This window comes from Oryzias melastigma, linkage group LG9 (genome assembly GCF_002922805.2).
Source record: "Oryzias melastigma strain HK-1 linkage group LG9, ASM292280v2, whole genome shotgun sequence".
In the NCBI taxonomy this organism is placed as follows: Eukaryota; Metazoa; Chordata; class Actinopteri; order Beloniformes; family Adrianichthyidae; genus Oryzias; species Oryzias melastigma.
In genome coordinates this window covers 28,292,897-28,306,057 of record NC_050520.1, presented here as the reverse complement: position 1 = coordinate 28,306,057, position 13,161 = coordinate 28,292,897, and the positions used below count along the sequence as shown (strand labels likewise).

The 13,161-nt window shown below is 42.7% G+C and overlaps 2 protein-coding genes across 4 annotated transcripts in view; one reads left to right on the top strand and one right to left on the bottom strand.

Moving 5' to 3' along the window:
• The window catches only part of zdhhc8b (zinc finger DHHC-type palmitoyltransferase 8b), a 69,607-nt gene extending 60,504 nt beyond the window's left edge, over positions 1–9,103 (bottom strand). Inside the window, exon 1 of the mRNA XM_024274970.2 lies at positions 8,636–9,103. Coding sequence (XP_024130738.1) covers positions 8,636–8,739 — 104 coding nt within the window. The 5' untranslated portion in view covers positions 8,740–9,103. The remainder of the gene's footprint in view (positions 1–8,635) is intronic.
• Positions 9,104–9,498: 395 nt separating this feature from the next.
• Positions 9,499–13,161, top strand: part of pgam5 (PGAM family member 5, serine/threonine protein phosphatase, mitochondrial) — a gene marked incomplete in the record, with an annotated part of 3,760 nt that continues 97 nt past the window's right edge. Inside the window, 7 exon segments of one of the 3 annotated variants that reach the window (XM_036213676.1) lie at positions 9,499–10,014; positions 10,429–10,601; positions 10,740–10,865; positions 10,947–11,035; positions 12,071–12,204; positions 12,809–12,982; positions 13,062–13,156. In XM_036213676.1, coding sequence (XP_036069569.1) covers positions 9,794–10,014; positions 10,429–10,601; positions 10,740–10,865; positions 10,947–11,035; positions 12,071–12,204; positions 12,809–12,959 — 894 coding nt within the window. 3 annotated transcript variants of the gene reach the window in all.

The window sequence follows — 13,161 nt, the reverse complement described above, 5'->3', positions numbered from 1 at the left end:
GGACTCACCCACACAGTTCAACCATTATGAGAAAATGACTTACACTAGTTTACGCTAAATAAAAAATGAATAAAAAGATGATTATCACACTAAATAGACAAATGGGTTTGTTGTTTTTAGTTCTCGTTCCTAGCATTTGTTTTATTTCTCACAGTGGGAGCACACCCCTATCAGTAACTTATATTCTGTCAAGCCGTATTTAATGGAAAAAACTAGCCTATTAGCATCTCAGAGGGAAAAGTCCCTTCTCCAAGCAGAAGTTTTCCCATCAAACTTTCTCGGGTAAGTTGTCTTGTTCAGAACTTAGCCCAAAGTTGGTAGGGTACTTAGCTTTGGACTTGCACAGGGTTTCTGACAAGCTAGCTGGAAGTGAAGTGCAGCAGAGCTCTGACGTTAGCAATACCTGAACAATATTTTCACTGTGCTAGCTACCTCATCGAGAGATGCAATGTTTGGCCTCCACCTTCCTTTGTCAGAAAACCCCGCCCTTTGCATTTAGACACACTTGGGACAACCACACCAAAGCACTGGGTTGATGCTCCCTTGTGGTTATAGATTAAGTCTACCAAGAGAAATAAAAAAATATCACATAGCCTACTGTACCTTAGCTGTACAAAACATGGTAAAACAATGACGAACATTTTTAATGTTTTGGATTTTAAACCATTTAAAACATAGCCAACAGTGACTAATATCTTTACGGGCGGCCGTAGTGCAGCGGTAGTGCAGCGGTAGGGCAGTGAACTCCTGATCGGAAAATTGTGGGTTCGATTCCCGCCTTGCCTGTCCATGTGTCAAAGTGTCCTTGGGCAAAACACAGAACCCCAAATTGCCTCTGGTGGAAGGTTAGCGCCAGTGTTCAGCAGCGGAGCCACCACCAGTGTGAATGTGTGAATGGGCCTGTGACTGTGAAGCGCTTTGGGCCTTCAAAGGAAGGTAGAAAGCGCTATACAAGTATACGCCATTTACCATTTAGTTTTTGTCCTTCCGCAAACATGATGCACAGGATGCAAAGCAAAACATATTCTTGCTTTTTATGCTTAATGAAGCACTGTAACCAGTCATCTAAAAAGTATGCAATCCTCTGAAAACCAAAAAAATTGAAATCTTTGACCCAAATGTTGCCTCTCCGGGAAAATATATTTAAGATTTTACTATGCTAAATGTAATGTGCATTTTAAAATGGGCTTAAAATGGGTGTTGTGAAGCACCCTTTTATCATACTGTGTTCACTGGACTATCGCTACCCGATGCTAGCAAATGTCGGCACATCCGGTACATTAAAAACGACTTTATCCAAACACTACCAAATCCAAGTCCCTGATTGGTCAAAGTTCAACTGGTTTAACAATGCGTGTTCAATTATTGCACATTTTCTATGGAGCCCAAAGATGGACTTACAAACTAGTGACGCATAAACACAAGAGTTTTGAACGCAGAAGCCCAACTACACACTAATCCCTAACTTTTCATCGGAAGTGGTCGCTTGAACCAGTGTTGCCGAGCCCGGTGTGAACATAGCATTACACAAAGGTGTTTAAAAGAATGAACACCAAGTACCTTCACATCCAAAACAATCCCTCTTCCTCAAAGCAAGAATGATTATACAGTATCAGGTATAATTCCCCAAGACTGCGTGGAAAATGAACAAAGAAAAAAAAAAGAAAGGGTTCCTTTTTAACAAGTGGTCAATGTGGCTGTGGGCCGATTAAGCTGCAATAATAAAAGTCAGGCAGAAACAGATTCCTATTCTTGTTCATGGAGGTGTACAATAATAGCCTATGGCAGATGTGGAAGGAGAAGGTCACATCTGCAATGAACCACATAAGGGGAGCGGGCGAAAGCGAACACAAACCCCTGAATGCCACCATTTATAGTGTTGCTTCACACACTTTAAGTAGAAAATATTTCAGCGTTACCAGCCTGAAATATTCGCTCCTGTGGATTTTTTGTGGAACACTTCACATCTTTGTCTGCACCTTGAAACCCATGTCTGACTAAACATTGTATGTGACATATATATTTAGTCAATTTAAGACCTTTTTAAATATATATATATATATATATATATGGATTATTCCAATTTTTTTACTGTGAATTTTTTCTAATTCATGAATTTGCTGCAAATAATCATAAACACATTATCTCCAATAAAAAATTTAAATAATAGAATTAATAAAAAAAAGGACAAGATACATTTATATTGATTATTTTAAAAAGTAAGCTTCTTTTAAAATACTCCAGACACGTGAAAAACTTGCCCTTCCTAAGGTCTTAAAGCCCATCTGCCCCTCTTCCCTTATACCCCACATCCTTGATTATTTTGTCTCTCGGAAAGCAACTCTGACTGAGGGAAATGAAGACACACTGATCTGCTTCTTACCAGCCACACTCCTCCTCTACATCAACCCGAAAAACAAGGTGGAGACACCCAAGGAGGGACACAAATGAATCCCACATGTTCCCCCTGAGTGCAGGCGGTCGGGTTCGCTCGGCTGCGGGGAGGGTGGAGGAGCTCTGCAAACTCTCAGAGCACTTTGCTGCTCTTTCCCGCACTTTTTTTCGCCCACACACTGCTGCGCGCCGACTACACATGGATCTATTTAGCTCCACTGTGGCATCAAAAGACACAATCTACTTCTTTTGGCAAGCACGAGGGGAGGGGGGCTCCAGAAATTCAATGTTTTCCACCAACCAAAAGCACTTTAAACAGACTTGGACTGCGTGACTCCTCGTCTTTGCTGATTTTACGCAGAAATGACACGCCTGTGGATTAAAAAAAATATTAAAAATAAAAGAACTTCCTCCATGTGTTCAAAGAAACGTGACTATGATGTATGAGTCTTTCATTTCAAAGCTTGGAAATAAAGAGGACAAGTTAATTTTAGAAAGCACTGGTTTCTATTAAAGCTCAACATGGGTTGGAAAACCATCCCATTATACACAAATCAGCTCCCTAATCACCTGCTGCTACAGATTAGGATGTTCATGATCCAATTCATTTATGATTAATCATGTGAAACTGTAAACAAATATCTCACTCTCTCTGAATGGGAATAAAAAAACAGTTGCTTATTTAAAAGAAAAAAAAAGCTCTTTCTGCCAACCAGATATATGACGCTTTTCTTAAAAAGACTACAATTTAGGATGCGAAAACAATGAGCTTCGTTATCTTTATCTACACCACATTAGATCATCGTCCAAACCTTAAAGTCGTGGTCACAACTACCATTATGGGCTGTCTTCAGGCAAAAATCGGGGCAAACCTGTGTGGGTGTCAGTATCAAGGTCGTAGGCCGTTCAGTTAGCCCGTAGAGCATTAATTTCAACAGGCATGCTGTGGGCGACAGGTTTTACAGAACACTTAAACAACATGTAAGACAGGGTAAAGTGGGTGAGACACAGGCATGTAGTACACATTTAGGTTTAGTATGAGCACCTTAAGCCTCGTTTCCAGTGAGGGGTTCAGTCTGGTAAGGAGTGGTATGGTACGGTCCAGTTAATTCTGCCGAGCATTTCCTGTCAGTCAAGCCTCGCTTCCATTGAGCAGTGTGTTTTCATGGCGCAGACCAGGGATAGACAAGTCCAGGCCTTGAGGGCCACACTGTTTACATGCTTTCCAGATCTCGAAGCCCTACTCGTGACTGATGACCTGGTTCAGGTATGTCCAGCCAATTAGAACATGCCCGAGCAGGGGATGTTGGAAAGCATGCAGGAGTGCAGCCCTCGAGGCCTGGAGTTGCCAATTCCTGGCGTAGACTACTAGCATGTCATTGTAGTGGATGGTCCAACAATGGAGGTCATCCAGCAGCTCATCTTTTTCTTGCTTTCCTTCTGGTACATTGTGTACAACAAGAATTTAATGAATTTAATGTTGTTTGAAAAATGATGGCAGGCGCCTAAGATGAATTCCTTTAGCTTACATGAGCGCTACAGTATATTGGTGCTTTCTAATGTCGTTGTCACTTTATGTCAATCAACGGCTGGCCACCCCAACTGTTCCATTCCTCTTTTTTATTGAACTACAGCCAATGCAGGCCCCCAAGTGGTACGGTTCAATACTGTTTAATGGGTCCATTTTAAAATGGAAATGCTCAAAATACTGGACCGTACCGGAGCGCTCAGTGGAAACACGGCTTACGTAACGACTAGAGTGTGGTGTAAGGGCACTGTACAACAACATCACCTGTACGTCATAAGTGTAAGCAACTTACATTATCTTTACAAATACAATTCACACACTCACGCCAATCATACATTCAATTTTCATGATGTCTCTTAAGGGATTTACAAGACACACTTCCCCTTATTGTTTTAACACTGGAGTTCTAGCTCCAGTGTTGACATTCTTTTGAATACCGTCCTTCATTGTTGACGCAATTAACGTAATTTCAGCAGATTGTGAAGCGGAGAAAAGCAGCCTTATGCTGGAAACAGAATGATTTCTTGATGGATATTTTTCTATCATTAGTATATTGGCTAAATATTTTTACCAAATTGCACCATTTTTTTTTTTTAAGAAAAAAGACACAAACACAATGTTGCAACCATTAGGGGCCGTTAGGGGGTTACGACTGTGTGATTCTCAGATTCTGCTGAGATGGAGTGGTTTCTTGTTGGTCTTCCGAGATGAAACCAAAAAAAGAACTGCGGAATGACAAAAAAAGACGACTGCTAACTTGAGTCTGAGAACAGCTGGACATAGCTGTGCCCTGCAGCTGCTGCGTGGCGGCTCCAGACCGTGGAGGGCCCAGTCAGTGTGGATCAACAATCCACTTCATAACAGCATTTCTGGACTCTCCTAAAAAAAATCCACACTGTCTTAAATCATCAGTCTAATTAGATTTGGATTTAGATCAAGATGTGTCTGAACCTCAAAAGTGATCCCATTACTGTCTTTGTTCTGCACCGTCTACACAAGTTAAGCCAAGAACCAAAACAAGTATGTTAGGTCCACTTCTTTTTCCAAAGAATAAAACAAGAAAACTTGTGAAAGATGAACATCATAAACCACCTTAACTTCTGCATTTGTTGAAATGTGAAAGGTCTCCTCTCCAGTTAAGTCTGCCTGTCACTTTATCTACCCCTGCAGAGCAGAAGTGACAAAGCTCTGCTCTTCAGCTGTCGACATGCAGACCCTTGCTCTGAGATGCTGATGGATGAGGGCCTGCAGAGGATATTACATCCTTATCTAATCTAAAAAAAGCCGCCACTGTGCTGCAGGATTTATCCGTGGTTAATAAAAAAAAAAGTATCTCTACAAACCTGTGCTCCATGTTTGGAGATATTAGGAAAAACACATCTATTGTCTATTCTTGGCCTCATCAAACAGATGAGAAGTCTGATATCTGTGTGGCACCAGGAATGGATCGTCTCTCTCCCTCGGCTCTTGGGCTCAAGCTGAATGGCGTTTGAGTAATTCAGGGAAGGCCTCTCGTGCATGACGGGCAGGACGTGTTGAGCATAAACATGATCCGATACTCTTGTAGGAAGATTTCCTTCAGACGGGAATTCTACCCTCCCTAATCCGCAGTAATATCTCTGTACGCTCACCCCTTTAGTTTTTAGATCTAATTAATGCTTGTTCAAACAGACACAGAAGTAGCAATCACTCCAACATTTTAGAACAGACTCAAGCCAAAGCAAACACGTGAGCCATAACCAAAATGTGCTAAGAAAGTCAGATTCCCGGGTATGGCGGTGGTTTAGTGCCAAACCTTGAGGAGGGCGGGTATTTTCCCTCCTTGCCACCACCTCAGAAATACCTATCAAAAGTCTCTATAAGGGCCTCAAACTGGAGGACGGACACAAAACAAAGGGCAGAGAGGTATCTGAATGAAGTCTGAGTCACTGCATGAAAGGGAGGAAACAGATGTGGAAGGCAGTGATTAGATCCCCGTCAGGCCTTTTCTCGCAGCAAAAAAAAAAAAAAAAAAAAAAATCACACCTCCCGTGTTTGGCCCAGATAGTTTACGAACATCCACTCGCGTGCCCTGACACCAACTGTCGCCTTGGCGGGCGACGGCCTGCCTGACAGGTCTGTTTCCTGGATGGGTAGCAGTTTGGCGTGTGGCGATTAAGCAGCTTCTGTGGTGCATCAGCAGAGATTCGGGACAAATTCAGACACACTAAAAAAACACTAAGCTGCAACTGCATCCAGGTTTAAATCTGTACTCAAGGATTAAATCATCAGTTGTAATTGTAAAGGGTGGAATTTAAAAATCACTCTGTACTTATTTGTTAATGCCAGGTGTCAGCAAGCCAATCCCAGAAAAAAGCAAGCACTGTGTGTGTTTGTGTGTGTGCCACTGCTGTCCTCAGGTCTCCTCCTCTATTACCCAGATGACACCAATTGGCTTTTTGGCAACTCCCCTAAGACCTTCAACACACTGCGGCCAGGGAATAAAAAAAGATTGCCATGTCTCTGGCATTCTGCATAAACTCACAACTCTGTGTGTGTGTGCATGAGTGTATATGTGTGTGAAGGGGTGACATAGTTTTAACCCCAACTGACCATGTGACTCGCCATGTTCCTTCTTTTGCATTTAGCTGCATGTTATTTTGGTTTGGAGATTTTCGCATAAAGTCACGCTGTTGTACTCCGGCATGTGCAGCCCTCCTCTGCAACCACACAAGGTTAGGGTAGGTTCACTACAGATGAGGCTGCAGCCCTGCCTCCATCTGTGGTGATCTTCTGGAAGCTGTAGCTACACACGGGGCTATCGACTGCACCTCTAACCCCGGGGCAAAGGAGCAACAGAATACACTCTTAATCCCCTACCTGAAACCACCTGTTAGGGGTTGTTGAACCTTTAAACGTGGTGTTGCACGACACCCAACAAAACAAGGCCTAATGACTCTAAAGACAAACTTATGCTGACTGCTAAAAAGAAAGGGAACAAAGGAAATCAAGACATGTAAATCAGGTCATTTGTTTATTCAAACTAAGGCACACCAAGGAATGCTGGGATATTTGAGACTATTCGAGAAAAACTCTAAAACACCATACGAAGTGTGGCACTGACAAACAAGGTGCACCTGAGACATTTATGATTATTGTATGACCGCAAATCAAAGACCAATTAAGGCTAAATGATTTTGCAATGTAGTGTGTGTCTATGGTGATTAAACTTTCGTAAAGGTTACTAAAACATGCAAAGTGAAGAAGCCCTAAAGTTTTATCATTTTCCGCAAGGCTGGTTGATTGCCTTTCAAAATATCACCACAGCTAATCAGCTTTCACTGATTTGCACATTTGATTTGACAGAAATCTTTACACCGGATACCCAGCCTGATACAACCCTGTATTTTATCCGGACTATGGAATGGCACAGGGAAACCCAGCCTTGGGTTCCCTTTGTGGCTACATAGTCAGACAGTAGTGTGAAGGGTCTTGCCTATATAAGTCTTGTCAGAATTACTTGGCATCCTAGTGTGTGTCTGTGGTGGCTAAACCTTCGTAAAAGGTTACCAAAACGTTGAAAGCAAAGATCCAGACTGTAAAGTTTTATCTTTACCACAAGGATGATTGTTCACCTTTCAAAATATCGTCACAGCTAATCAGCTTTCACTGATTTGCACATATGGTTCGGCAGAAATTTTTACAGCAGATGCCCAGCCTGATACAACCCTGTATTTTATCTGGGCTAGGGACTGGCACAGGGAAAACCAGATTTGGAGTGCCCTTGTAGCTACATAGTCAGTAGCGTGGAGGGGTTTTGCCAGAATTAATTGGCATCCCAGTGTGCGTCTGTGGCGGCTAAAATTCCATAAAAGGCTACCAAAACATGAAAAGTGAAGATCCAGACCCTAAAGTTTTGTTATTTGCCACAAGGAGGATCAATCACCTTTCAAAATATCACCACAGCGAATCAGCTTTCACTGATTTCCACATTTGGTTTGGCAAAAACTTTAACGCCGGATGCCCAGCCTGATACAACCCTGTATTTTATCCGGGCTAGGGACTGGTACTGGGAAATCCAGACTTGGGGTCCCCTTGTGGCTACAGTTAGGCAGTAGTGTGATGGGTCTTCTTGCCTATAGGAACCCAAATTGAACCCAGATTTTTCTAGTACCAGTCCTGCACAACTGAGCTATCCGTCCGCTGCCACACAGATGGTTGGACGGTTGGAATTCATTGGTAAACTGTACAACTATCACAATAGGGTATATCTCCTTCTGATGTCAATCTTATTCTATGTTTTAGTGCAGCAAAACCCATCATGTGAGTGAGTTCTAGAGAAAGTTCTGATTCCATCTGCACAACCCATTTACTGAGATCAAGAGGCAGCTCTCTGCACCACCAGATTGTGATTACAGCTCCTCTGAACAGAATACATGGTTAGTGTTTGAGGGAATAAATCGATGCAACCCTTTTAATTGCACCATCAGTTGCATCTTTGGAGGTGGTGTTAGGATGGAGTTATTTGGGTTCACTTCCATGAAGTTCCTCTTTTCAGGAACAAGTCCAGGGGGCCGCTCCTCTTAACGTCAACATTTAGACCCACGAGCCCCCCCTTTGAATCCACTTCCAACCCGCCCGTTCAAACTTGCAGCTACGACCCTCTGCGTGTGTGCGTGAGTGTGATCTGCACTGGAAATCTAACCATGACAACGAGGAGCCGCGCAAACTTACGTAAAGACGAAAAATAAAGTGGTCGATCCGACGAGGAGTGTGGCAGCAGTGGACACCGGGATGTATTTGGTGGGTTTAAATCTCTTTCCAGCGCTGTTGGGCATTCTGTAAATCCCACATTCCTCAGTTATTTATTCCCGATTGGAGGCGCGTGGAGGAAACGGACGTCCAGCGTGCTGATCAGCGGGCCTCTCAGCGGCTGGGAGCGGCACGAGCGGTCCTGTGGCTGTCGCTGAAGCCGCATAGGTCCAAGACGTTTGTGGACGGGAGCACACACTGTGAAAGCCCGGAGAAAAAAAAATCCAGCCCACTGCTGAGGTCACAGAACCGCTCGAAAAAGGTGGAGCCTCGCCGCTACAAAACCTCCTTAATAAAAAATATTAAGCTAGGTTATCTTGGACGCCATTAATCGCGATAACCCGCCTTTTTTATTCACATAAATAAAATATCATATTACCCGACTTTTGCCTAATTTCTTAATTGCTCGTTTTAAACCATTGTCTCTGAATAGTTTTGCATTTTAGATTGTATTTACAAAGACATATGGTAAGGATAAGTTTTTTTTATAAAGGAAAACATAAATTAAAATTAAAGTATTGTGGCTTTTTTTCACCAGTTTTTTCTAAAAAAAAAAAAAACATAGTGCGGAAACACCCTAAACGCAGTTAGATTCTGACAGCAACATTTAGCATCATAATCCCTAGTCGCAGGTGTGCATATTTATCTATAAATGTGTGCAAACATTATTTATTTTAGGTGATTTGTGTTTAAAAATGATTCCTCGATAGTGGAAAAAAGCAACACTGGCGAGTCTGGGGCGCCCTCGTGAGGCAACCAGCGGATTTGAGGTAAAATTGATAAAGCTGCGAGATTTGACTCTTACTGGCCACCGTAGATTCTAGGACCTGCACTCGATAGCTTTCAGTTTCTTCTGTGTTTCGTTCATTTTCGTTTAGTCGTAAAATAAACTTGATACTTGTGTCGCATAATACTTTTTTTTTTTACTTCTCCGGACTGACTTAATATTCAACGTTTTTTTTTGCTTTTGAGGAATATTTTTAAGGACAAACAACGTCACGTCTTTATTTACAGCTACCCCCCGGTTAAGCTTAGCTTGTAAGCTAGCTTCCTCAGTGTGCTACTTCGGCGGCTCTCACAATGTTTTCTCGGAAAACTGTGAAACTTCTTTGCGGGCTCGCTGGAGGCTCCGCCGTGTTGGTGTTTGCCGACTCTCGTGGTTACCTGGGGGAGCCCAGGGAGGAGTCGAGGAGGTCTCGGTGGTCCAGGTTCCCCGTCCTTCAAGCTGCCCAGCCAGCGTGGACACCGGGCAGCCACACTCCGACCCCGACCGGACACGCTTGGGACTTCAACTGGGACAAGTAAACACTTTACCATTAGCTTTTGTGTTTCTTTTAATTTTTTATTTATTTGTAAAATAAGAGTTGAAAAAAAGCATAATATCGGATAAAGAGTTCCTTACTATTAAAACATTTTATTGTGAAAGTCAAAATTGTCCTACTACTAATGTAATCTGTTATTTATAGCTATTTGACCTGAATGTTAACGAATAAAGTTGTTGCAATTTTAACGTCTTTGGATCAAAAGTTCAATTGAGCTTTTGTTGTGAAATCTCTGTTCAATCTTTTCTTCATTGAAACCCTGAGATCTTACAGAGAAGGCTTTCTAAGTAATTAACTGCTCTTGATCTTGAATTACTGTTGAGATAACCCAGTTTAATCCCCCCCAATTTAAGCCACTCTTAATCTGAAAATAACGGTCTTAACTCGGTCCAGGAGAGACCCGTCTGCGCTGTCCAACGGGAAGAAGAAGGAGAGCTCAACTGAAGACCCCAGCTCTGAGCAGGACAACAGCAAGCCCAAAGCGACGCGCAACATCCTCCTCATCAGACACTCTCAGTATAACCTGAGCGGCACCACCGATAAAGAGCGGATCCTCACTCCGTTAGGTCATTTTCATCATACGTTCTAATAAACAGTACACTCCAGAGACATTCTGTTGGTTTGATTGTTGCTTTGCCAAAACTATTTTTGCCCAATTTGTCATTGACCTCATCTGACATTAACAAAGACGCTCTTTTGTGTAGGTCGGGAGCAGGCTGAGTTCACGGGTCAGAGATTAGCCGCGCTGGGATTGAAGTATGACGTGCTAATTCACTCCAGCATGGCCAGGGCCACGGAGACGGCGCAGATCATCAGCAAATATCTCCCAGGTAACAACAAGAGACAGTCCACTATTAAACTGACATTTAAGCTTTTAGCAAGAATTCAAATAAATGTTTTTTGTCATTCAGGTGTGGACTTGGTTAGTTGTGACATGCTGAGAGAAGGAGCACCGATTCAGCCTGTTCCACCCGTCACTCACTGGAAACCTGATGCTGTGGTGAGAGACTCAACAACCACTATGAGCCTGTAGTGGGCCTGTTGGTTAAAAAAAAACACTCTGATCCTCGTTTTGATCTATTTTAATTTGTCTTTTAGTTATGATTATGCAGTTTATTAGCCCAAATTGTAAAAAAAAAAAACTGTAATTTCATAGGACATAGTTTCTGCAGAGCAGCAGTAGAGATTCCTCTCTAAATTGTGGGTGGTACTGTTGGTGTGGAAGTAAGCCTCTGTTGATATCCCATCATTCCTTTGTTTACGCTCTCTCCTGCTAGCTTAAAACCCCTCACAACTCCAAGCTAACATTATCGGTGCAAAAAAAAAAAAAAAAAGGCGAACAAAATTGGAGCCATCAGCTGTACAGTTTTCAGCCAAATTCCAGCTCTGATGAGGAAAACAAAGACGAACATGAGTGTAGTTGTCTACAGGTGGATGCATCCTATTGGAGCAGAGCTTTTGGATTGGCGTAGTAGCTTCTAAAAGCTTTGTCAAACGTCATTTTTTTTGTGTTTGCTTCTGATTCGCAACGATTTGAAAAAAAATTCTTTATATACTTCTTCCATCATCAGAAAAATGCCATGTTAAAAACACAATTTCCATCACTGTTAGATCTCTAACAGTTTTTTTTTGATAAATCATGATTTTTGCTGCTTTAATGTCTGTGCAATATGCGTGTCAAATGTTTCTGCAGGCTTCCAGCTAAATCCATCCTATGTATCACCACAGGAATGACTCATAAGAAGAGTTAGTTTCTAAAATAGATTCAAAAAGTTTAGCTTCTTTATTGTCTTTCAATTTTTTAAGAGTCTAGGTTTCTGAGTAATAAACAGTAAAATTCTACCCTTTTCTTAAGCATTTTTGTTTGGATTTAACGTTTTCCAAAAGTAAAAGTCTCCCGTCCTTTTAGAACTGAACTCTTCGTGCATTCCCCCCAGTCCTCACCAGCATCATGCATTGACTCCTCAGCGACGGGTTCAGACGGAATCCTCTCCCGTGAACAGGGTTAGCTTTCAACCTCTCTACTGTCCTCCAGCAGTACCACGAAGACGGCGCTCGCATTGAGGCAGCTTTCCGCCGCTACATCCACCGAGCTGACCCCAAGCAGAAGGAGGACAGCTACGAGATCATCGTGTGTCATGCCAATGTCATCCGTTATTTTGTCTGCAGGTTTGTGTCGCCTTGCTGAGGCCAGAGTTTGTCCTCGCCGCTCTGGGCCGGGCTTTGTATTCACATCCTGTTGCTCTTGTTTCACTCAGATTCATGATGCACAAACTCGTTCCAACAAGAGTTAATCTGATTAGTGAAAAAAGGCGTTGACTGTATATGAGAACTGGACCGAGCAAGGATGACATCACCTATAGAAAATAGCTTAAGCCCAAAATGAAGTCAATTCTGTCGCAATTTTTTGGGCTATACGAACAACTTCACCTTGGTAGTCACTCTGAGTCATTGTTTCTATGGCAACCACTCTGGCCATTCAGGAGTGAGAATGAGAACGTCAGACCACCTACTTTAATTGAGGCATCTGATTGGCCAGTTTATAACTTGCGCTACAGCAAAAATACAAAAAAATTAGGATTAGCAAGAATAGAACGGTTATTCTGTCTCAATAGAAGTCTGTGGACTTTGGCTCCTTAAGCCAGTGACTACTTCCTGTTTGGAGTGCGAGAGGGGAGGAGTCTCATATACAGTCAATGTTAAAGATATGAAACAAAACCCCCAAAATTCCTCAGTTTGTGGTCTGATGCTCGATTGTGTCTCCTTTCTTCAGGGCTCTGCAGTTCCCCCCGGAGGGCTGGCTGCGCATGGGCCTGAACAACGGCAGCATCACATGGATCACCATCCGCCCGAGCGGCAGGGTGGCCCTCAGGACTTTGGGAGACTCGGGATTCATGCCTGTGGACAAAGTAACGCGGACCTGAAGGCCTCCGTGAACTGGAACTCTGTCGGTGTCTTGCAGGGTCAACTTTACTCCTCAAGTGTCTTAACTGTTTTTGATGTTTTCTGAAACTTCATGTCATCAGGCTGGACGGAGGTCTTTACTTTAGTGCCATGGGACGCCAGCAGAAGTGAATTACAGCTCAACAACTCCTGAATGTACACTTTTTTTTTTTTTTTTTTTTT